This window comes from Aotus nancymaae, unplaced genomic scaffold (genome assembly GCF_030222135.1).
Source record: "Aotus nancymaae isolate 86718 unplaced genomic scaffold, 86718_ANA_hifiasm-v0.15.2.pri h1tg000006l, whole genome shotgun sequence".
Lineage (NCBI taxonomy): Eukaryota > Metazoa > Chordata > Mammalia > Primates > Aotidae > Aotus > Aotus nancymaae.
In genome coordinates this window covers 25562972-25589513 of record NW_026988417.1, presented here as the reverse complement: position 1 = coordinate 25589513, position 26542 = coordinate 25562972, and the positions used below count along the sequence as shown (strand labels likewise).

The 26542-nt window shown below is 38.4% G+C and overlaps 1 protein-coding gene across 3 annotated transcripts in view; it reads right to left on the bottom strand.

Moving 5' to 3' along the window:
• RBPJ (recombination signal binding protein for immunoglobulin kappa J region) overlaps positions 1 to 26542 on the bottom strand; it is a 107228-nt gene that overhangs the window by 63905 nt on the left and 16781 nt on the right. Inside the window, exon 2 of one of the 3 annotated variants that reach the window (XM_012472430.2) lies at positions 8352 to 8534. The exons of 1 other annotated variant lie outside the window; for it this stretch is intronic. In XM_012472430.2, coding sequence (XP_012327853.1) covers positions 8352 to 8368 — 17 coding nt within the window. In that variant the 5' untranslated portion in view covers positions 8369 to 8534. Of the gene's footprint in view, positions 1 to 219; positions 255 to 8351; positions 8535 to 26542 lie in introns of those variants that run through there. One more of the 3 variants, XM_064366207.1, reaches the window with a different exon arrangement.

Below are 26542 nucleotides of genomic sequence, written 5' to 3'. Positions count from 1 at the left end.
TACACTATCAATCAGAATTCTGCAAAGAACTTTTTTTTCTAAATTGAAAAAGAACATGAAGATCTACATATACTTTCATTTAACTAAGAGGTTTTGGGTTCTTTTTTCTGTTGGTAGAAATTACGGAGTCACAGTACCAGCCTAGCCTCCATCAAACCATTTTTGGCCAATTTCTTAAGCAGCTAAGTCTCTGACACACAGTTTGGTATTTTCACGTACTTGAATCCAGCAGTGCATCTTTCCTCTTCAATAACACAGACCAGAGCATTTACGGAGCCCCACGAGATAAGGTCTAATGCACAAGGGAAAGACTATGAGTCAGGTTTATAAGGAGTTAAGCTATTTCAGAGAAGCCTGCCCCTAAGGAAAAATTAAAGATAGCAATTCCCATGTTTAAATACATATAAAATAGGACATTATAGATATTCTATACACAAGTTTAAACATACCCAATAAACTAAAATAAAATGACAGGAATCAAAATTCCTATGTTCAGAACGGGGGAGAGGAGATTTCCAAAACACTTTCTGTAACACCATTCATGAAAAAGGAAATGCCTTTTTTGCTTGAGTGTTAATACAAAACAATATATTTCTTCTTTTAAATTGTAACTTAGCTTTCTGTTATCACATATCATATTATAAGGATCAAACCTACACTTGTGGTAAAAATGAAAACCACTCTGAAGAAGCGGTCTTAACCACAATTCAAAGCTTAAAGAATGGCTTTCTGCCAAAGTGTATCTGAGCCATTAAGTTGTCATGTTGCCTTCATGCACTGCTAGGACCAAAAGAGCAGGCCCACCAGCTAGTATCTGCTCACTCAAGGCTCACAGGAGGCCATGGGGCTCTGAAAGGAAAATAAACAGCACAGGAGCACAGGGCTTGATGGTGCAAGATCTAACTGCAAGCTGCTTTGCCTTGGGTGATACTACAGGCTGATTAATGCTTCTACAAACATCTGACAACATTTGCCTCTGCTCAACACAGGCAAAGGAAAGGTTTGGAACTGAGACTGGCCAGATCACCAAGCACTGACTAAAAAGTATGCATCATCAGTAACTTACGGAAACAACAGTATATGAGGGAAAGCCTTGGGAATAAGAGTCGGGATGGCAATGCAGAAAACAAGAACGAGGCCCCTAGTAAGTGCACACAATTTTCAGAGTTTTCAGTCCTTTGCTATGCTATGTATGAACTTAAACTGTACAAGCTGCAAAGGTGTTGTGTTACAGAGTTAATTTACTAGTTAACTGTCTAGTCAACAGCCCTATGTCAAATTGCTTAATTAGGAAACAGGAGATTAGTTTTTCTTTAAAGATGAGCTCCACTGTAGCTGCTTAATTCTTAATATTCCTTCTCTCACCAACTTATGCACAGGCATGTTTCCTATAGTCATGTGCAGTCTCTACTGTCTACAGCACCAGTACTACTGACCTCCTCCCTCATCTTGCCTTCCACCACAAGCAATTCACTGACAAATTCCATCAACTGTATTTCCAAATTATCTTCTCTATCTCCATTCTCTAAATCCGTAGATCAGATGAAGCTCTCACTACCACTTATACTTGTAGCTCCCTCAACTGGCTTCATATAGCAAAGTAAAAGAGACAGCAATAGGCAGAATACATCTCCTTATGTATATTCTCATTTAAGTCTCATTAACAATCCTGAGAGGTCAGCATTATTTCTAATTTAAAAGGGAAAAATGAAAGTCAGAAAGCCATAAGGTGAGGCTTTCCCTCACTTCTGATGCCACAATGATCCATAAAGGTTAAAGATAATGAACCCCACATATAAAACAAATAAGGAAACCATATTCTGTTCTGTAAACTACTTATATTCTTTGCCTTTCCAAAATAATGACTTTATCTCAATCCTCTGAAAACATTTATTCTCTTTTCCCAGTAAACAAACCACCTATTATTTAATGTTTCAAAGAAATCACTTCTTAACCTGTAATCTATCTCTCAGCAAACCAAAACTGTTGAATCCCAAGGATGAAATACTATAATATTCCAATTTGAGAATATGAAGCAATACCATAAGGTGAAATAAACCAGGGAAATTTGTGTTAACAGCTCTAGGGATCAGTCAAATTCAGACTCCTAAAGGATTATAACCTAGCAATGAAGAAAATGTCATACCACTGTATTTGCTGAGAAAAAAAGAAAAGAAAACGCCAACTTGCTTCCAGAATAAACTGGAAATACACACTAACTATTTTAGGCTATAACTTTTAATGCTGGCCAATATTTTTTTCTTACTAGCACACATGCCCATTAGAGACATATGGCCGAAGTTATAAGCTTGTATTATTCACATTCAAGTTGACTCAAGTGTGTACAATATTAATACTGAGTCCTCAAATACAAATCTGTAAGCAGTAGGTACCCACTACATGAATAAACTATAATAGCAAGTCATCTGTTAAAACACATGCAACAAAAACAAAAAGATTATGCAATCTCAGCTATTAAACTATATTATTTAGATCAATTACAATTTAACAATGATTAAAGCACAATTAAATGATGATTTAGAAAACTGACTGTAATGTCTAATTTCCGCAATGGAGAAAAAAACTAAGTGATACTAAATTTTCAAATTTTACAATGCAGAGAAAAGGGAAATACTTTACCAAATTCAGGTAGCTAAAACTGATAGAACTATTTTTCTCATGGAGAATGCCCTACAAAGATACAACACTACAGGTTACTGTTATTACTTGTTCCACAAGCTTCAATTATTTTTGAAGCATGTTGCCACTTCAAAAAAATGATAATTCACATTTCTGACAGATTTTATAAAGAAGTGATACCAAGATCTAAAAGGGAGTCTCTCAATACACCTTATACGTTACCTCACGTAGTTTTGTTGAGTCTAAAACTAATTTATGGGAAAATGTGATATACCAAGTTCAGATCTCCAGCAATTACACCCAGACAATTCTTCCCTGTAATAACAATAAACTAATAAGCCATTGTGTTTAACAAAATAGTGACAATATTATTAAACATAATGTTATTAGTTAACAAATTGGTTACTTGTACTTTTAAAATATTAGCAGCTCGGGATATAAGTTTCAGATTGAAAAGAAATCCTTAATTCTAAGTAAAAACTTGAACTTTGGAACAAAAATCAAGTTGAAGGGGAGTCATTCTAACTGTTAATTTTTTCCTACTATCCAGCGATGTTTTGGTTTGGTTACAGTATTTCTCCAAAATTAAAACCACTGGTCCAGTCACTATATTCAACGAGCTCTTTATTCTGAGAAATACTACTTGTTCTAGATCAGCTCTCTCTTTTTTGGACAACTCCTAAGATCTGAGATTTATGCTATTTTCACAGCATCCTTCTGACTTCAGCCTCGCAGGCCAGATCACTTCTCACTTAACCTACCCAGTTCACTGACTCAAAACCAATGTTCACATATTATTCTTTTACAGGCAGAATGCACAGCAAACTCTTTTGTTTGTTCAGGCTGTGTGTAAATGAGGGATGGTAGGAGAAGAGAGAGAAAGGGGCTGGAAGACTGGAAGAAAGAAGAGGGAGGAAAGCAGAGAACACTGGAGTACAAAAGAGCAGTGAAAAAAAAAGAGAGAAAAGATTGTTTGAGGGAGTTGTCAGAGCCACCAAGTTGAAGAGAAATAAAAGAGAGCAATAGAGTATCTAGTGGCCATAAAAGGGCAACTGTCTACCTCCTAACAAACCAAATCTGGTCAGTCCCAAATATGGAAATGTGCAGAGCTTTTCTTCTATGGAATATGAGCATAGATCACAATCAGTCTTTCCTTATAAATGAGGAATCTCATTTGGATATCTACCACTGTGAGAAAAATCTGGTGAATTATTACATAAACTCTTTCCATCTTTTGCTTCCCCAAAATCCAGGTTTTTCTAACAAAAACAAACCAAAAAAACCCCCAACACTTTTATAGTTATTCTAGAGCATCAGTTTCTGTAAAACAGGAATGCTAATTGTTAGCAATCTGGAGAGCTGCTGTGAAGACTAGGTAAATCACCTGGTGAGGGACATCTGTTAAGTGCAGCATTGATTCAACGTTAGCATACACACTCAGATTTTCTTGGCCTTCAGATTTACCAATCCCCAACTCACAAGAGTTCAATGATGACAACTTTCTAGAAATTGAAATCATTTCAAAATAAGACTACCTTCTTATATATCTAGTTATTCTCTCCATTTATAAATTAAAAGGTTGGTAAATAAGACTATTACCTGTTCTGCCATGACAGAATAGATGCATGTCTGAAGAACATAGTATTATCAAAAGTTCATTCATTTAACTAATATTTGCTGAATACCTGTTATGACTATTCACTGACCCAGGGGATGAAGATACAGGAGTCAGAAAATAAGCAAAATCTGTTAATGGGGGTGGGGGAAAGAATAGATCTGGAAAGTAGACCAAGGATTGAAAACTGGCTCCCTACAGAGAGAGAGACTGTTTATTTCAAATATGAATACCTTCAGTGGGTTTTGCCTGTACCCAGTCACCCCTGTTTTATACAGCACATGTGTGTTGTCTCTGGCCTGTCCCTGCCCCAGGGCTTGAATTTCTCACTCAAATTAATTTTTCCACAGAAAATTCAACAATAAAGGAGTTTATTTAAAGTTAAATTTCATGCACATTTGATTAACCTAGCTGCCTAGCTGCTGCCACCAACACTTCTACAGGCATTTTTTTTTTGAAACGTAGTCTTGCTCTGTCGCCAGGCTGGAGCGCAGTGGTGCAGTCTCGGCTCACTGCAACCTCCGCCTCCCGGGTTCTAGTGATCCTTCCGCCTCATCCTCCCGAGTAGCTGGGACTACAGGCAAGTGTCACCACACCCAGCTAATTTTTGTATTTTTAGTAGAGACGGGGTTTCACCATGTTGGCCAGGATGGTCTCGATCTCTTGACCTCGTGATCAACCCACCTCGGCCTACCAAAGTGCTGGGATTACAGGCATGAGACACCGCGCCTGGCCTCTAAAGGCATTTGTAATCCCTTCATCACCCTTGGGTGCCATCTCTGGTTACTGATCTCCATTTGGGGCCAACTAAACTAAAATGCAGTTTAGTTTCCTTCTAAAGTACACTCTAGGAGGAGAAATTTACCAAAGAAAAAGAATACAAGCCACTATCATACATGATGACAACCAAAGAGACACAGCTTTCAAGAAACAAATTCCAGAGAGACAACATGAAACCTTGTGCTTCCAACAGAATAACCAGCATGAGGTGGAAAGCAGTGACACTGAAGTGAGTAAATGCGACTTAAGGAAAAAAAGAAGCAATCCTTTTATAATGACAAAACGCCAAACAATGCTATGGAAAAGAGTAGGAAGAATCGGATAATCTGGGAGAAGACAAGGGGTTAATGTGGAATAGGGAGAATCTGGTGAGACAAAGGAATAGAAAAAAAAGAATTCAACTCTTCCATACTCTGATTCCATATGTTTTCATTTACTGCCTCCACCACTAAAGACATATGCCTACACACATCTGTACAAAGACAAGCAACCATCATCAGGGTAGTTAACACACTGATTGGGAGAGATTATTTATCTTCTTTAATTTCAAAACATGGTTTCTAAAGAGCATATCATGCCCAATTCAGAGAACTGAACTATGTACTTTGACTCAATTTCCAAGAACTTGCAGAAAAAGATGAATTATGTGTATTATCTTTTGTCCTCCTCTTTTGGCAAAGAATTCTTCCATTTTTCAACTCCCAAGTGTAGAAAACTAATGTGCAAATTCCACTGCTATGAAACAATTTACCACAAGTCATCATCCTCTTACTGTTTTCTGAGGTGGAAGAAACTATATTTTAGACAATCTTAAAACATACATATGCTGATACTGCCCTACTCTGAAGGCTTATTTAATTTAAAATATTCACCAGAAACTCTGTGATCATCCTCAATAAATCTACAAAGCAAACATCTGTTGTTACAAGGACACTGAGGCAGGCACAGGAACTAATCCAAGAAAAATAAAATTTTAAATGTTATAGAAATCTTCACAAAAACAGAATCTTTAATATTTGAACATTTAACTACCTTCAATATTTGTAATGTATCTAACTTATGCTTAATTTTTTGCAACCTTTAATTTTATATTTACCTTCTGAATTAAAGAAGCATCTATTATACAAACAAGTCCTAACATATAAAGAATAAAAAATAAACTGAGAGATTTGTATTTTTTATTTTTTTGAGACAAAACTCTTACTCTGTTGCCCAGGATGGAGTATAGTGGCATGATCTTGGCTCACTGCAAACTCCATGTCCTGGATTCTAGTGATTCTCCTGCCTCAGCCTCCCAAGTAGTTGGGATTAACCATATCTGGTTAACTTTTGGATTTCTAATAGAGATGGGGTTTCACCATGTTGGCCAGGCTGGTATTGAACTCCTGACCCCAGGTGATCTACCCACCTAGGCCTCCCAAAGTGTTGGGATTACAGGCGTGAGCCACCATGCCCCGCCTATTTGTATTTTTTTTTAACTGCATGGGTCTCTTCCATCAATGCAAAGCAAGGGCAAGTCCTTCCACAACTAGCATGTACTGTAAATTTCTTACTTATAAACTTTTAAATATTAACCAGGGCAGGCTGGGCGCGTTGGTTCATGCCTGTAATCCCAGCACTTTGGAAGGCCGAGGCAGGCAGATCATGAGGTCAGGAGATCGAGATCATCCTGGCTAATATGGTGAAACCCCATCTCTACTAAAAATACAAAAAATTAGCCAGGCATAGTGGCATGCTCCTGTAGTACCAGCTACGGTAGGCTGAGGCAGGAGAATCGCTTGAACCTGGGAAGCGGAGGTTGCAGTGAGCCAAGATAACTCCACTGCACTTCAGCCTGGGTGACAAAACAAGACTCCATCTCAAAAAATATGTCTATCTATAGATAGATTGCTTTGGCTAATAAGCAGATGATTCTACCTTGGAACTTGATTAGACCACCGTCATTATGAATTAAAAGAGTTTAATATAAAGCAGTTTCATCTTAACAACTAAATTCCATTAAGAATTTAACTGCTAACATACACCAAAAGGATTTTAACATGAGGTAGCCTAACTGATAAAAATCATGGACTGTACCAGTATTTCTATTAAATTTATCTACCCATGATAGAGTTAAACCTCTGTCTTCCCGATATTGTTTCTTTTATTACCTAAAAGAGAGTTCTGAACCTAATGTAACAGCAATGAATTCAGCATTCTTTCTGGGTTGTTCACTTTTACCACTCTTTAAAAAGAGCAATTAATACCAATCACACAGTACAAAAGTTAGGTTTCCAACATTTCACATAATTAAGAAACTTTTTATTAAATCACTCAAAATTTTACAAAAATAAAAACGTCAAAGGTTTTTGATGGTTAAGTGGGTATTATGAAGACTAGAATTACTCTACTAGTAACTACAAGTAACAGCAAGGCTATATATCACAAACACATGAATGATTAACTGCATAAATACATTGGTAAACAAATAATAATCACAATATTAATTTTTTTAATTACTCATTTTCGGCCGGGCACAGTGGCTCACACCTGTAATCCCAGCACTTTGGGAGGCTGAGGTGGGTGGATCACCTGAGGTCAGGAGTTTGAGACCAGTCTAACCAATATGGTGAAACACTGTCTCTACTTAAAAAAAAAAATCAGCTGGGCATGGTGGCAGGTGCCTGTAGTCCCAGCTACTTGGGAGGCTGAGACAGAAGAACTGCTTGAACTTGGGAGGTGGAGGTTGCAGTGAGCTGAGATTGTGCCACTGCACTCCAGCCTGGGCAACGGAGTGAGGCTCAATCTCAATTAAAAAAAAAAAAGTAAATACATAAATTATTCATTTTCCTTTATGTGAAAATTCTTTGTAAACGATAAAACTGTACTAAAAGGTCCAAGTAAAAATTGTTTTGTTTGGTCAAATTAGTACCCCAACTGAAGACTTAATCCAACTATTTCCTGTTCAGGCTACCATAAAATGACAGTATTGTAGAGAACTAGTCTGTGATGTAAAAGATAATTACAGACTTATACATGAATAATCCCTAAACTATTTGGTGAATGAAATTACAGCTCATTACTATTAAAACCTAGGGAAAACATTTACCACAGTATTTTCCATAACTATATCTCAAAAAGGAAAAAGAAAATCCATGGGTTTTTGTAACAAAAAATACTACCATAAATCCATAACCACATCTATAATCAAAATATTTATATATCTTAAATATGCAATAAGTAAATACAGAATATCTTAAATATGCAATAACTACAGAATCATGAGTGTTCATTCTATCCATGACCTTGGAGTCACTGGGAGATTTCTAAAGCATACCTTTTAATCCACGCCATGGTACTTCAAGAACATGTTAAGGTAAGTCACAGCTTGGAACACTTCGATGCACCTCAAAACACCTCAGCCAGTGTATCTGTATCATTCTCCTTTCGTTTTGAGATCATAATCGTTCCGAAGAACTATAATGCTTCCATTTGAATGATAGTCTCATAATTTCAATGACTTAAAAACAAAAACAAAAAATAAGGCCTTAAGTGTTGGTATGTTAAACCATTAGTGCACTGTGTTAACTGCTGCCATGACTAAGAAAAACAAAAATCAGCTGCTACCATTGTGTAACACTGTCATTTTTTATGTGAACCCTCATATGAATGAGGGATACAAGTCAGAGTGACAGTCCTTGCTTTATCTTTCTAGTAAAACCCCACAAATCTCTTTGCCCCAATTGTTTCTTTAATTTTCTTCTCAAGGAAAAAAAAATTACTTAAAAGATTGGTCTGAAGACTTGCTAGGTGCTAGGTTCACTTTTCAATGACCACTATCCTCTTCTGTTTGGATGAGGGCCAGAAATCACCTATACACCTATCTAAAAGGAAACTGATAATAGATTAGGCAGAGGATCCTTCGAACAACGCTCCTCCTGATGTTGATATTACTGAATCATGTTAATTCCATGGACATCATTAAACTGAAAACAGCTCCAGTTTCTAAAGCTTATTTCTATAATGGCATTCATAAAAATGAACAGATAGATGGCTACCATCAAGTTTTACTGCCATTCTGTGATTGACTTGGCAGGTATCTGTTCCTGTCTTCCACACTCTACCCCACCTTTCTTACATAAAAACATAAAAAAAATTCACTTTTAGAAATGATATAGTAAGAAGTGTATGTATCACATTTGAAATCTACTAAGAATTCACACTGTTTTTGCTACAAGTGTGGCATCATGTAGCTACAAGAAAGAACACTAAAGCTACACAAAGAAAGTAAAACTGATAACTGATCAATAAATATATATATTTACTGTCATAAAGCAATTTAAATTACTTTAGGATGACTGATAAGGCAAATTTTAACTTAGGCAAGCCATAAAAAGAGCTTCCTAAGAAAGAAGATGAGAAAGGTTCTGTTATACTCTAGGCATGTGGAACAGCTTGTGTAAAGAATGGAAGATGAAAAAGTTTCCCAGCTAGGGCTAAAATGTATGTGTTAAGGAAAAAGTGAAACTATTTCCTAGTTGAAAGGGTAGATGTAACTGATTAAAATCTTTCAATCCACTGTCAGAAAAATTACATATTTTTAACATTTAGATTAACTGTAGATTGTAGGGAATGTAGACTACAAAATGTAGGTCACTCTTTAGAAACCTTATAATGGTGACAGAATTACATATAGGAAAGAACTCTACCAAAGTAGGGAAGAAACTAATGAAGAACAGAAACAAGGGACCTGGTCCAATGACATCTCTGCCTGTAGCCACAACCATATTTTCAAACTGATGACTTTAGCACATTAGTCCAACCCTCTGGCCCCTTCCCGTTCCTTGGGATAAAAGGCTGGGCGCAGCGGCTCACACCTGTAATTCCAGCACTTTGGGAGGCTGAGGCAGGCGGATCATCTGAGGTCAGGAGTTCGAGACCAGCCTGACCAACATGGAGAAGCCCCATCTCTACTAAAAAATACAAAATTAGCTGGGCATGGTGGTGCATGCCTGGCTACTTGGGAGACTGAGGCAGGAGAGTCGCTTGAACCCAGGAAGCGGAGGTTGCAGTGAGCCAATAGAGAGCCATTACACTCCAGCCTGGGCAACAGAAGCAAAACTGCATCTCAAAACAAAAACAAACAAACAAAGAAAAGAAAAGAAAAACTGGGATGAAAATGAAATAATGGAAGGGGGAATACTTAATACATGTAAAGCATTTAGAACAGTAATCTGGAACACAGTGATGACACAGTGAACTGGGAAAGCAGGCAGCAGTGAACCCATTGCCTCAAACCTGAATAAATGTTTTTTTTTTTTTTTTAAAGAGATAAGATCTCGCTCTGTTACCCAGGCTGTAGTGTAGTGATACAGTTAGGGCTCACTGCAGCCTCAACCTCCTGGGTTCAAGTAATCTTCATGCCTCAGCCTCCTAAGTAGCTGGAACTATAGGCATGCACCACATGCCCAACATTTTTTTTTTTTTTTCCAGAGATGGGGTCTCACTATGCTGCCAGGCTGGTTTCAAATTCCTGGCCTCAAGCTGTCCTCCTGCCCTGGCCTCCCAAAGTGCTGGGATTATAGGCATGACCCATTGCCTCTGAACTGAGGGGACTGTTTTAAAAATATAGAAAGAAATGTTAGTAAAGTCACCTGTGTGGGAACTCGAAGACTAGAACATATATTACACCATCACTGTTTTTCAAAGTATATGTAATTTTGTACCTATTATACTTCCTCACAATAATCCAATCACCATATATTAAGAACCCCAAGTCTTCTATCAACTTTATACTATACCTTTGACCATTATGGTACTTACCACTAGTAGGAAACATATTTTATGCTATTTTTCCAAAGGTTTTGATTAATTTGCACCGTACAATGTACAGTCTTCTGTAATCATCCTTTTGGCAACCAACACTATTTTGTAACAATGGATCTATATAAGAGTGCACTGGTTGGTAGTTTTATCAAACCCAATTTTATTATATTCACTGTTCAATAACTAAGCAATTCACTCTCTGATCATAAAAAAAAAAAATACAAGAATCTCCCTCAAAAACATACAGAAAACACCTGAGCATAAGTAACCCAAATGTCTACCTACCAATGAATGGATTTTAAAATGTGGTATATGCATACAATGGAATACTATTCTGTTTTAAAAAGAAACAAAATTCCGACAATGCTACATGGATTAACCTTGAAGACATTATGGTAACTGAAGTGAGCCAGTCGCAAAAAGACAAATACTACATGATTCCACTTACATGTGAAGTACTTAGAATAGTCAAATTCACAGAGACAAAAAGAATGGTGGTTACCAGGGACCTGGGGGCAATGGGGAGTTATTATTTAATGGGTTTGGAGTTTCACTTTGGGCAGATGAAAACAGTTGTGGAGATAGATGGTAATGATGGTTGCACAGCAGCGTTAATGTAATTACTACCACTAATCTGTGCAGTTTAAAAATGTTAAAATAGTAAATTTTATTTATGTATATTTTGCCACAATAAACTGAACACAGCTGATAAGATACATAGTAGATAGGAACTTTCTTTTATTTTGATAAATTTTCTAAATATTTCCCTTGTTTTACAAATGGAACCTATTTCTATCTTCATTAAGTGGCACTACTCATCCACCCAGACAGCTGCAACATTCAACCATTTTCCTTCTTATCCTAAGCCAAGTCTTACAAACTGATTTTTGTAAGACTACTTGACGCTACTTGAATCTGATGCTGTTCTTTCATTTCTAATGCCTCGGTCTTCCTTAAGTTCTTCCTTACAGAATCACTGTAATAGCCCTATAGCCAAATCACCTATCCTCAAAAGCCAAGTCTTCACAATTATTACTAGCTATTTTCTTGAAATAAAGCTCCTGTTTTAAAACCTTTACAAAGGGCTCCATTGTTTCTTCAAATTTGAAGTTCTAAGCAAAATATTAAAAAATATATTTTTGTCTGATCTAACCTACCTTTCTGGGCTCACTTTCACAAGACCATTCTGTTTCCCATATGCTATGCCAGATTCTTTACTCCCTCTTTCCTCACCATCCCCACTAGGCTCTCCTACCTCCATGCTCAAATGCACACTTCTGTATGTGGAATCCTCTTCCTCCCAACTCCTATTGATATCTATTCAATTCTCAGACACTACTACATGTTAATAGAAGCATGAGAACGATTTGGCAGTATCTAAAAGAAGTATAAATGCACATATCCTTGCAACCAGCAATTTCACTTCTAAGTATCTGTCCTACAGAAATACTCAAACATACAGGACACAAAGATATTCACTACAGTGTTGTTTCTAAAAGAGAAAAACATCTAGTTGGGCACCAAATGGGAACTGGCTAAATATATTGTTACAACTACATTATGGATATGGAATACTACACAAAATCATTATGGGGGCAACCTGAAATACATGCTGATAAGAAAAGAACTAAAGAAGAATTATAAATTTTAAGAGTATATATAACACATAATATACAATGATATGAGCCCATCTGCCCTGAAGAAAACCCAAACTGTATTTATATACTTTTATGTATATTTAAGTACACAAAAAAGTTGTCTGGGAGAATATACTCAAATTTTTAACAGCAGTTATCTCTGGGGAAGGAAATGAAATTTGTGCAATATTTCAAATGGGTTACAGACAGGAAGAAGCCACACAGACTCATTATCTTACTTTCTCACTCCAAATCTATGTGGCCTGATCTAGCTCCTACTCTACTTAGCCACTGATATAGAACTTAGCCAAATGACAATAGCTACACAGAGCCCAAGTACATATGCAGCCTGTCTTGGCACAGACTTACCTTGGCCACAGGCTCCCTAGCTAAAAGTACTCACAGCTGCCAGTGACATACTCTGCAGGTCCAGCTCTGGCAAAGGTGAGAAAATAGCCGCATTCTTACTGGGCCTCTAACTCAGGCTTACCTTTCTACTGATGTTCTGTTTTCTTCCAGTTAAAGCAATGTTTACCAACACTGGGCTCTCGTGGTTTTTTAACAAACTCATCTCTTACAAGAACCACATCCTGACTTGGCAGGTGGCTCAGAGGACAGTCCGCAGTCAGGTATTCCTTAAAATCTCCTGCCCCCAAATTTCCAGAATTCATCTTCCTCTAACATAGTTAAAAAGTTTAAAACTGAGAAGTGGAAAAAGAAATGCTTCCTGAAGCTTTCATTGGAATTCCCAGTCTGAATTAACCATTTCCTCTTCTTGGGTACCTCAATGCTCCTTGGGAAATGCCTGTTATATGAGCTATGGTGCTCTTCCTTAGAGTTTCCTCAAGTGTACCTGGATTCCCCAATAAGGCACAAACTCCCAAGAGCCAGACTGTCTTCACTTACCCTTTACATAACTTAAGGTGTTCAAAGTTTTCATCTGTAACGGGGCATTTTTGTTGGGGGGGAGGGGTTAGGGTTTTGGTGGTTTTTTTTTTTTTTTAAGAGATGGGCTCTTGCTCTGTTGCCCAGTCTAGAGTGCAGTAGCATAGATCATAGCCCATTGCAGCCTTGAACTCCTGGGGCTCAAGGATCCTCTTGTGTAGCTGGGACTACAGGTGTGCACCCCCACCCCCTCCTTTTTTTTTTTTTGTAGAGATGAAGTCTTGCTATATTGCCCAAGATGGTGGCGAATTCCTGAACACATGCAATACTACCTTGGCCTTGTGAGATTACAGGTGTGAGCTACTACACCTAGCCTTCTAACAACAGGTTTTTAAGAAATGTTTCTCGAGTATAATTTGCTTAAAATAGTTCCGTGCATAATGTTTGACAAGTTCACAGATGGGATGTATTTAACTTCAAAATAAAAATGTCAGTAGACAGCCTAGGCAACAAAAAGTATATATATAGAGAGAGGGCCAAGCCACATGGCACACACCTATAGTCCCAGCTACTGGGGGAGTTGGGGCTGGTGGGGGCGGGGGTGGGGGTGTGAGTGGAAAGTGGCTAAGGTGAGAAGACTGCTGGAGCCTAGGAGGCTGAAGCTGCAGTGACCCACAATTGCATCACTGTACTCTAACCCTGTACAACAGAACAAGATGAAAAAAAGATGGCAGGAGGCAATATTAAATGAAATAAGAAAAACAGTAAATTTTAAATGAATTTCTATTTCAAATTATTTCATTAAATGAGAGCTTTGAGCTGGAAGAGAGAATATAAGCCTGAAAAACCAATACATGTCACAGGCAAAGTAGAAAAGTATAAAAACTTTAAATGGCATTTAAATAGAAAACAGTCTATCTCTATTTGTACCTAAAGGAAAAAAGCCTGTTTACATCTCCTTTACATCACAAGAATCTAAATACAATTACAGTTTCTGTATACTGTAATTATTTGATCAGTTTCCCATGTAAAATCTCTTTGCCAGCTGGGCACAGTGGCTTATGCTTGTAACTGCACCACTTTGGGAGGCCAAGACGGGCAGATGACTTGAGGTCAGCAGGTCGTGACCAGCCTGGCCAACGTGGACAAACCCTATCTCCACTAAAAATACAAAAATTAGCTGGGCATAGGGGCACAAGCCTATAGTCCCAGCTACTTGGAAGGTTGAGGCAGGAGAATCGCTTGAAGCCGGGAGACGGAGGTTGCAATAAGCCTGGGTAGCACCACTGTACTCCAGCCTGAGGGACAAAGCAAGACTCTGTCTCAAAAAAAAAAAAAACAAAACTTTTTTCCAATAAATAAAAATACAAATTTCTAATTTATCCCATTTTGTATGTGTTCCTTGTGATCTACATTTGATGTTAAACAAAAATCCTGCCTTCTAGTAAATATTTTGTATTTAAATAGGGATATAAAAATAACGTGAAAACATTAAGCTTGCTTGCTGTAAACAGTTCTTGGGGGCCGTATATGTTATATCATGATCTAAAGAATACTGTGAATTATAATAACAACAGCAAATAAGATTTAATAGTATTTTGAAGTATAAAAAGATTGTCAAATACTTTAAATATCTCACTTATTTACTACCAAACCTATGAGACAGGCATAATATTTAATTCCATTTTATAGACACAGAAACTGAGGTTAAAGAAATCAAGTAACTTTCACAAAGAGATATTTAAATGGCAGAACCAGAATTCAAAGCCTGGTCTCTCTGATTCCAAAACCAAATACCTACCACTGTATGCATTTAACAAATCAAATCAAAACAAAAGGTCTCTTCTGATACAATATGTGTTTCTTCGCTGTGATCTGCTTCATAAGCAGCTACTAATAGGGGAATGAGGTTGACGTAAATGAAAATCATGTTATTTCATAGACAATTTTTCCTAGCATATTAATGTTTTGAAGCAACTGGAAATAAACTTTTCATGATTAAAGAAAAAATCCTTAGCAACAGATGAATATTTTAAGAAAAAAGATTGAAAATATACAAGTGCCTTTCTTTGTTGCAAGTAGCTAATGTAGTAGCTTCAGGAACTGCTATACTTTCCACTGGGTTTTTCATTGCTACACTTTCCACTATTTCACGAAGCTACCAGTACATAAGAAGCTAGAAAACAAAAACAAAAACAAACCTATATTAAAACAATGGATTAATGATGAAGGCTACATGCTGGATTAGATTTTAATTTTAATGAAAATAGTCTCAAGAAGCAATGTCCTTCCAGGACTTATATGACACCATACTTCTGTATACATTAGACAAAACATGCCCTATGAACCTTCAGTACCCATGGTCCTACCAGAATGCCACGGACAGCTTTCGTTTTGTTTGAGGTTTTTGTTGTTGTTGTTGTTGTTTGGGACAGTGTCTCAATCTGTCACCCAGGCTGAAATGCAATGGTGCAATCTGGGCTCTCATTGTAACCTCTGCCTCCCAGGTTCAAGTGATTCTCCTTCCTCAGCCTCATAGGTTGCTGTGATTACAGGCATGAGCCACAACACTTTGCTAACTTTTCTATTTTTTTTTTTAGTAGACACAGGATTTTGCCATGTTGGCCAGGCTGGTCTCGAACTTCTGAACTCAGGTGATTCATCTGCCTCAGCCTCCCAAAGTGCTGACACAGGCGTGAGCCACCATGCCTAGTCTTGAGTTTTTTAATGATGTAAGTGCTATGGTCTGAATGTTTGTGCCCCCTCTAAAAGAGGTATGTTGAAATTCTAATCCCTAACGTCACAATATCAGGAGGGAAGACCTTTGGGAGGTGATTAGGTCATAAGGGCATACCTCTCATGAATGGGATTAGTGTCCTTATAAAAGAGGCTTGAGAGAGATCCTTTGCCCCCCTATTCTACCATGTGTAGAATATAGCTAGAAGATACCATCTGTGACCCACAGCTAGGACCTTCACCAGACACTAATCTTCTGGCACCTTAGTATTGGACTGTGAGAAATAAATTCTATTGTTCATAAGATACCTAGTTTATGGTATTTTGTTATAGAAGCCCAAATAGACAAAGACAGTAAGGTAAATTCCCCTTATATAGAAAATATAATGAACATAAGCTAAAACTGCTAGCACTGGGACAAAGACACAGAAGTATACATTAATGCTACTCTGAATTGAAAACAATTTAAATATACAAAGATCAATGTCAATTCACTGTGATCCTAAGGTAGGTATGAAAGGGAACTCCCCACGACAACCACACACCCCCCCACCGACAAAGCAGCTCTTAGCACACACTGTTTCTTAGTAGAAGATCTAGAAGTTAATAGTCATGGAGAGTGACCCTACTGCATAATCTGTATCAACTAGAAACAGAAAGCTCATACAGGAAGATACACATAGTTTGTAGAGAAAACAGGTAACATGTAGCAGCTATTTTGATAGACACCATTGTCGCGTATAGTACCATACCATAACATAAAAAGCATTCTCAAGGCCAGGCATGGTGGCTGAGGCCTGTAATACCAACATTTTGGGAGGCCAAGCAGGCGGATGACTTGAGTTCACAAGTTCAAGACCAGCCTGGGCAACATGGTGAGACCCTCTCTCTACAAAAATATACAAAAATTAGCCAGGTGTGGTGGAACACACCTGTAGCCCCAGCTACTCAAGAAGCTGAGGTGGGAGAATTGCTTGAGCCCTGAGAGGTAGCGGTTACCGTGAGCCGATATCACGCTACTGCATTCCAGCCTGGGTGACAGGGCGAGACCCACCCACCTAAGCCAAAAAATAAACAAAGCATTCTCAGAAAAATTCTCTCATGATGCCTGGAGACATAAGTATGTAATCAAAAACTTCTGTGTCTTCTTCCTATTAGGATTAATATTTAACTTCAGGACTCCCTAATTCCCTTTTATTATCTCCATATTCTAGGTATTTATGTTCCTCGAGTGTCAGAGATCATGTACTGATGTACACAATATTTCCACATGTACTTCTGAAATCCACAGGATGGGGCAGGGAGTTGGCATATTAAAAGGCAGAGCAAAATACTCTCAAGTAATTTTTTTCTGGTAACCCAAATCTAACGTATAAAAACACGTCTGTTTACTCCAGGAAAGTTCTCTTCCTTTATAATTATGTTTAGCCTCAGCAAATAAATTAGTTCCTCTTCCTTAAGTATCATCAATAGAGTAAAACAGTTATTTAACACATTTATGCCCAGTATTCCATTATTGGAACGCTAAGCTTGTGGGAGTTATTTATCCTACTGCTCAAGGTTACCACTAAGGTCTGATTTTTCACACACAAAAAAATTTGCAACCTCTGGCATAAATGATTTAAAACCATGTTTCTTACCAAGAATTGACTAACCTAAGATTTTTCAAACCTGTCACAATGCAAAATCCAGAAGCCAAAAAAGCAAATCATTCATTTATATGTAGCCTCATTTCACAACCTCATACCTAAACCTGTTTCCCATATTAAATGATGGCAACCCCATAATTACCATTGCTCAAGTCAAAAACCAGGAAGTCATCTTTGAATCCTGTCTTTACTTCACATGCCACATCTAATCCAGGCATACTGTGCCTGCGGGTCTTTACATTTGCTGTTTCTTCTAGCTAGATTGTTATCTCCCTTACATGCTGTCCATCCTCACCTTCTTAATGTCCTTTACTCAACTGGTCACCTATCATATGTCTATAGGTTGTAGGTTTTTTTCTCCCAAGCAAGATTTAAAGTCATAATTTTCAATTCAGTACTTTAGGAAACTTCACTAAATTTAACTATGTACGTTCAGATGTCTTTTTTAAGGTTTCTTCTCTATGCTAGTGTAAGATAAGTAGCGAAATACCATGAGGAAAGACTTGTTTTTCTTGTGATGACAGAAAAACTGAAATATGAGTTGGGAGATAATATGGACATAAACCGAAATGTATCTCTCTGTCAGCAAATTACCATATAAATAAGCACATTAAAAGCTGCTGAAGATCATAGAGGGGGAAAACTAATATTAGAAAAATTACATAGTGTGAGAAATTTGCCATAAAGCTGATAGCACAGATCATTTTTCTAATATATCTTAGTTGATAGTCTTTGCTTGCTTCTTAATGAAATGTAAAAATTTGTAAGAAAATATCTACAGGAAAACGTATTCTTAACTACAAATTCACTCCACAGTTAAAATTTACTATGTCTTACATGATAGGCACTCTTGTAGGTTCAGAGCTAGAGCACTGAACAAAAAGATAAGGTCTCTGTCTTCATGGAGGGAGCTTCTTGACTTCTTTAATAAAAGCATTTTATGAAAAAACAGTGAGAGCATTATCTGCTACGCAAGTGGCTGCTTTAACCAAAATAAAACACATTTCTGTAGAAAGTGTACTGAAATTCCATCACACAAGACATTCATTCATTCCATCTTACATTAACAAGACAAGAAATTATAAAGACAGAATGGCACAAAGTACTGCTGATGTAATAGATATGGTTAGTATTATAAAACAATACATCATCACGAGACAGAAAGTAACCATGAAAATCTCTTGGGAGGGATCCAAGATGGCCAATTAGAAGCAGCTCAGGATTGCAGCTCCCAGCAAAAGCGCAGAGGGTGCCTGGACGCCGCATTTCCAGATGGATTTTTATTGCCCACAGACCAGGAGATTCCCAGGCGGAGGAGCCCCACGGGTCGCCAGCGCGGCTGCTTTGGCCCCCGCGGCTGTTTTGGCTGGCGTGGCTGTTTTGCCAGCGCCCCAGCGTGGCGGTTCTCCATCCAAAATACACGGGTCTGGGCACCGTTTTAGCTGGCTATTGGAGCTCCTGGGAGACAGAGTTGCCCATTCATCTGATTAAAAAGGGGACTGAAACAGGGAGCCAGGCCAGGAGATTCCTGGGCAAAAAAGCGCCACGAATCTCAGCGTCGCTGTTTACTTCTAAGGAAAAGCAATCCCAAATCATTTTCCTTTCTAACAAAGAGCAGCCTGTAAAATCGAACTACAGTCATAGATGCCAGCAGTTGTGCCAATCATGTTCAAGATGGCGGCTCCCTCTTCCCTTCTCTTTGTCAGCCATGTGTACAGTAAGGAGCAGATAAGATGCACCTGCCAAGGGGGGAGTTTACTTGCATAATAAAATTAGGGTGGGACAGCCAGCCTTCCCCACTGTAAGCGTCATATCTGATTGGACCAATCTGTGAGCCCTATGTAAATCAGACATCCCCGCCTCAAACCTATAAAATCCAGTGTGTCCATAAAATCCAGTGCATCCGCAGCTGGCTGGTCTTTTCCTCTTGGGAAGTCCCCTCTTTCTCACCAGAGAGAAAGCTGTTTTCCTTTATCTTTCTTTTGTCTATTAAACCTCCACTCCTAAACTCCTCGTGTGTGTCCATGTCCTAAATTTTCCTGATGTGAGATGATGAACCCCAAGTATTTACCCCAGACAACAGACCCGCTCCACTAATAATTGACTATTTTTGAAATTTCACTAGCATAAATATACATGTAGATTCCCAATTTTGTATTTGTGTGTGTGTTTTAATTTCCAATGGGAGAAGGAAAACAGACCTTTTAAAAAGAGAAAGTAACCCTATTAGTAACAAGTGAAATCTCCAAAAACACTTTATTATAGAGCTTAGAAAAGGTGTGATTTTGTCATTTTAAGCCCCAGCATCACTGTATTCTCTGAAAGTCTTCCCCATACACAATGGAATCCTACCCTTAATTCTAACGAAATCTACCAATGCCTCAAAGTACTGGATGGCGTAGTCATCTGACTAAGCAGAAATGAAAAGAGTACGTAGATGACAGAGTTAATGAGAGTTTAAAAGGAGAAGTAGCAACGAAGGAATCCCTGAGACTGCAACTGAGGCAGAAAGATACGAAAAGGGGACTCGTGATAAGAAAAGGAAAGCACTGGCTACCAGGCGATTCTTCTCATTGGAATGGACTACTCTCCCCAGGGATGTGGGAACTATATACACTTACAGTTTTGGAAGCTTTCAAGTTCACTAAGTCATATTAATATCTACATCATATTCTGTTACCAGGTGTGATCTTTCAAAAGTATACTGAGTTGGTGTGATTAGGAAATTATCCAACATAAACATGAACCTCAGTAGGCACTTTTTGGGACCAATAATAGGAAAGCCATCTGTTTGCTGAAAATAATATTCCTACTTCCCTGGTGACTACAGCTATCTATGACAACTGGGAAATCCCAAGAGAAGAAAATAAATTTTAACTGCCTCAACGCTTTAATTATTCATATAAGCTGTCCAAGAAATTAAAGTTAAATGTTACACAAAGGAATCTCTAGCCCCCTAATATTTTTTGGCTAATTATTCCACTGGTAGTCTACATCTGCTCTGCTAAAATTTGGTTATGAATCAGAAGTAACTCACTGGAAAGCTTTTATATCTTTTTTAAAATGACTATGAATAATAACTACAATTCACAAAAATGGTTATTTTTAATGTGCACAAAAATCCTCCTGAAAATATGTCCCACACAAAAGAACAGCTGTTACTGTCAAAGTTTAAACTCTTTTAAATACTAGGAAGAATGAGACTAAATTTAACAAAATTTTTTAAATGTTTAAAAATAAAGCAGCAGCTAATTTTAAGCAGCACATTCAACCTGTATTTTTTGAACTTCTTCAATATCAACATTTTATGATCAGGAAACATGTTACACATTGCCTTTAAACAGAATATGAATCTATTATGAGATTTATACATATACATAATTCAGAGATTTGCAAATATATACTCTAACACCAGAAATACTGACTATAACCCCACATATACAGTGGGGCTTTGGGGTAAGGTGGGGAGCAGGGACCCTCATTTGTTTCCATTGTTGCTATTCTACCGTTCCTTTTTCCTCTTCTGCTTTAAAAGAAATACACAGTTCCTAAGATTCTTTTAAGAAATTTATCTTCTAGGTATATTTTGATTCAAAAAATACCACATTTGCCTTATTATTTGTAGGTCAGCTCCAGGTGACGTCTTTCAGAGCAAAACTACTTCTAATAATTATAGTTAGCTATATGTCTCAATAACATATTAAAACCATATTCTTGGCCAGGCGTAGTGGTTCACACCTGTAATCCCAGCACTTTGGGAGGCTGAGGCGGGCGGATCACTTGAGGCCAGGAGTTCAAGACCAGCGTGGCCCACATGGCAAAATGCCGTCTCTATTAAAAAGAAGTATAGGCTGGGCACAGTGGCTCATACCTGTAATCCCAGCATTTTGTGAGGCTGAGGCAAATAGATCACTTGAGGTCAGGAGTTCGAGACCAGCCTGGCCAACATAGTGAACTCTCATCTCTACTAAAAATACAAAACTTAGCTGGGTGTGGTGGCACGTGCCTGTACTCCCAGCTAGTTGGGAGGCTGAGGCAGGCAAATAGCTGGAACCTGGAAGGCAGAGGTTGCAGTGAGCCGAGATCACGCCACTGCACTCCAGTCTGAGCAACAAGAGCAAAACTCCGTCGAAAGAATGAAAAAAAAGAAAAGGAGTACAAAAAAATTAGCCAGGCATGGTGGCACACACATGTAATCCCAGCTACTCAGGCGGTTGAGGCACAAGAATTGCTTGAACCCAGGAGGTGGAGGCTGCAGTAAGCTGAGATCGTACCACTGCACTCCAGTCAGGGCAACAGCATGAGATTCTGTCTCAAAAAAACAATAAATAAATAAACAAACCATATTTTTCTGAAATAAAAGTGGGTATACATACATCATGCCTAAAGCTATTCGTATGTATAAGCTGGAAATGTGTAGCTTCAAATAACCCAACATTTATATCTTTAGACAGTAACTAGAGGTAAAGCATCAACTACAAGTGCTATTACACATAGTAGCTACTGTGAGCAAAAATATTTGATGACAGAAACCATGTCTATAACCTATCTTACAATTTACCTTCCCACATACCCAAATAATATGTTTAGAGAATCACTGCAACACTCAAGCAAAAATATTCCAAACTCCTTCAAAGTCATAAGAAGTAAAGATTACCAGAATAGTAACTCTCAAGTTGTACCTAACTCGCCCTGCTGAAAAAACAGTCACCCTTAGGGATTCACAATAACAAACACAGAATTCATTGCAACTGTGGCTACAATTTGTAAGCAGCCTTTCATTGCTCCATAAAGGCTCATCATTGTAGATATTCATCAGTTTTTAAGCCACATCCACAGCTGCTGTCTTAGAAAAACAACAAAATTTGACAGCAGAGACTTTTAAATGACATTTATACAACAGTTTTACATAAAACAAAATTAAAAGTACACCAGTATAATAGAAAGAATGAATGGCACGTAGAATACAAAAAAGAAAAAAAAAAGAGAGAATCTTGAGTCACTGTTAATAGCAATACCTGTCATTTATATAATGCTAGAATCATTTTCCTAAGCTCCCTAGCATGTCAGAGGTATCATTTACACTGAAGAAAAGTGAAGCAGAGATACTACCCAAATTATTTAGTGGTGAGCAGAATGTGTTTCAAGACCAGCAGCCTGTGTTTTCTGCACAAACCCTTCTTCCAAGGTGCATAGTGAAATGCGGAGACAAAGAATTCCACATAAGCCTATTCCCTGTTCAACTTTACTCTCCTGCCTCAGATCTATAATCTGCCTGAACTAAGAGAGGCTCATCTGGTTAGTGAGCACACTCAATCATGTATTGTCAGATGACTAAGTTAACTATGCATGGGAGAAAGGAAGGAGGAGGGGAAATGCTAGTAGGATCACCACATACTAAATTACACTATTGTTAGCAGATGTTCAGACTACAAAACTGCAATGGAATTGAAATCTGGAGATACGGGTTTGAATTCCAACTCTCCTACCAACTAGCAAGTAAACTTGACTAGTTTCTGTAAAATAAGATAATACTACCTCCCTCGCCAAACTATAGCAAGGTCTAAATGCAACTGGAGACCTCCTGGCTACTAAACAGTACATTCAAGTAACAGATCATATTTAAAACACACTGTAGGCTGGCATGGTGGCTCGCACCTGCAATTCTCACACTTTGGGAGGCCAAGGTGCACGGATGGCTTGAAACCAAGGAGTTTGAGAATAGCCTGGGCAACATGCAAAACCCTGCCTCTTAAAAAAAAAATACAAAAAATTAGCCAGGCATGGTGGCGCACAGCTGTAGTTCCAGCTACTCGCGAGGTTGAGGCTGCAGTGACCTGAGATTGAGACAGAGTAAGATCCTGTCTCAAAACACACACACACAATCTGAATTAATAGCAGAGGCCCATTAAAACTTTGTAACAGGCCAGGTGCAGTGGCTCACGCCTGTAATCCCAGCACTTTGGGAGGCCGAAGCAGGTAGATCACTTGAGGTGAGGAGTTCAAGACCAGCCTGGTCAACATGGTGAAACCGTCTCTTACAAAAATACAAAACTTAGCCGGGCATGACGGCAGATGCCTGTAATCCCGGCTACTTGGTAGGCTGAGGCAGCAGAATTACTTGAACCCATGTTGTGGAGGTTGCAGTGAGCAAAGATCACGCCATTGGGCTCTAGCCTGGGCGACAGAGCAAGACTTCATCTCAAAAAAAAAAAAAATTGTTCAACAAATACATATTGAATACACACTACTTACCAAGTAGTAGTAAAGACAAAATTTTAAAAGTAATTAATATTATGTTAGAAGGTGAGGTATGCAACTGAGAAAAATAAAACGGGGAAAGAGCATAAAATGTGGAATAAAAAGCAGGCAAAGACGCTCAAGGAAAGCTTCACAGAGGTGATATCTGAGAAAGACCTGGAGAGAGGAAGAGATTCCTGTGGGTATGTGGGAGAACGGCATTCCACACAAAAGGAACAGCACCTGCCTGGATGGAGCAGAGTAGTAAGAGGAAGAACAGTAAGAGCTGAAGTCAAGGATAAAATGGCAGTCCAAAGTGTATAAGCTCTTAGATAAGGAGGAAGTTAGTTTTTATTTTGAGATGGGTAGCTACTGCAGGATCTTGAGAAGGATCCCTCAGCAACTTCACTAAGAACAAGAGCAGAACTAAAGAAAAGTTAAGAGGATCCTGCAACAGTCCAAGCTAGAGATGATGCTGATAGTAAGAAACATAGCATATGGGTTCATGCCTGTAATCCCAGCACTTTGGGAGGCCAAGGCGGGCATATCACGAGGTCAGGAAATCAAGACCATCCTGGCCAACATGGAGAAACCCTGTCTCTACTAAAAATATAGAAAATAAGCTGGTCATGGTGGCGCAAGCCTGTAATCTCAGCTACTGAGGAGCCTGAGGCAGGAGAATTGCTTGAACCTGGGAAGCAGAGGTTGCAATGAGAGGAGATCGTGCCATTGCACTCCTGCCTGGCAACAGGGTGAGACTCCGTCTCAAAAAGAGAAAAAAAAAAGTAAAGTTAAAAAAAAAAAAAGGAGCATATGAGAGAGGAGTAAGAAATTATGTCATGGTTTTGGCTAGAACTGGAATGATGGATTTCCTAACCGGGATGGGAAACCCTGGAAAAAGTAGCGTCATAAAGGAAAAAAAAATCATTTTAGATGTGCTAGTTTGAAATGTTTTTTAGACACACAAGGGGAAATGTCTTTTGAGACAGATGGATGTAAAGCTTGGAGTTTAGAAAAGAGGTCAAGGCTGGGAATAAAAATTTGGGAGTCATCAGCATGTTAATAGTGGTTAAAGCCATAATCATTAAGATCTGTGTTGGTGACAACGTAATGCTAAGATCCAGAGGCTACATTCTGGACACTCCAAAGTTTAAATGTGGTGAAATGAGAAAACACTAAAAAGGAGAATGAAGAAGAGGTGCCAGTGAGATAGGAAGAAAAACAGGAGTGTAGTATCCTGGAAGTCAAATAAAGAAAATGTCTCTACAAGAAGGGAGTAATCCAAGATATCAAATGCTGTTAATCAAGTAAGTCAAGTCAGATAACGTGGTAAATAACAACTGACCACTGACCAGGTACAGTGGCTTATACCTGTAATCCCAGCATTTGGGAGGCCGAGGCAGGCAGATCACTTGAGGTCAGGAGTTCAAGACTAGCCTGTCAACATGGTGAAACCCTGCCTCTACTACAAATACAAAAATTAGTTGGGCATGGTGGCATGTGCCTGTAATCTGAGCTACTCAGGAGGCTGAGACAGAAGAATCACTTGAACCAGCGAGGTGGAGGTTGCAGTGAGCCAAGACTGCACCACCACACTCCAGACTGGTTGACAGAGTGAGACTACGTCAAAAAAACAAAACGAAACACACTGACTACTACATTTAGCTGCATAGAGGGAACTGGTAAATTTTGCTGAAGTGATGGAGACAAATACCTAAATGGAATGGGAGATTAACTAAAGACAGAGAAAGAACTCGGCAGAGGTTTGTTGTAAAAGGACACAGGGAAACAGGGAACTAGAAGGGATTGTGGGGCCCAAAGGAAAAATACCAGCACATCTGTATATTGTCAAGAATGTTTCAGTAGAAAGGTAAAAATTGAGACAAGAGAGAAGAAAGGCTAGCTGGCTAGTCCAACGTCACAGAGTAGCCAAGAAGGGATGGAATCTAGTACAAAACCAGGCTGCCCAAAGCAAGTTCTCACAGCGGTTTGCAAACTTCAGCAGGCATCAGAATCACCTGGAGGGCTTGCTGAAGCACAGATGGTTGGACCCCCATCTCCAGAGTTTCTGACACAAAAGGTGTCCTGTGGGTCAAGAATTTGCATTTCTAGCAAGTTCCCAGATGATTCCATTGCTCCTGGTCCAGAGACCTTACTTTGAGAACTACTGCTCTGTATCAAAAGAGGGGAAGACAGAAAAGATGAGTATTAGTACAAATGCTGAACCCCTTGGTTATTCATTAAAAAAATAAAGTTAGAGCCTACATCATGTAACACGCACCAAAACAAACAAAAAAGCCAAACTCCAAGAAGGGTTAAAGAGATACATCGATTTTTAAAATATAAAAGAACACACAAAAGAAAAATACATATAAGAATGTTTCCATCATGTTAGGGTGCAGAAGATTAAAAAAAAAAAAAAATACAAAGCCAAAGGAAAAACTACAAATTTGACTACCAAAAAATTTTAATTCCTGTATGACAAAAAATAAAAATGAATGACAAATGAAAAACAAGGGGAAAAAAACATAGAACTGACAAAAGTAGTATGTGGA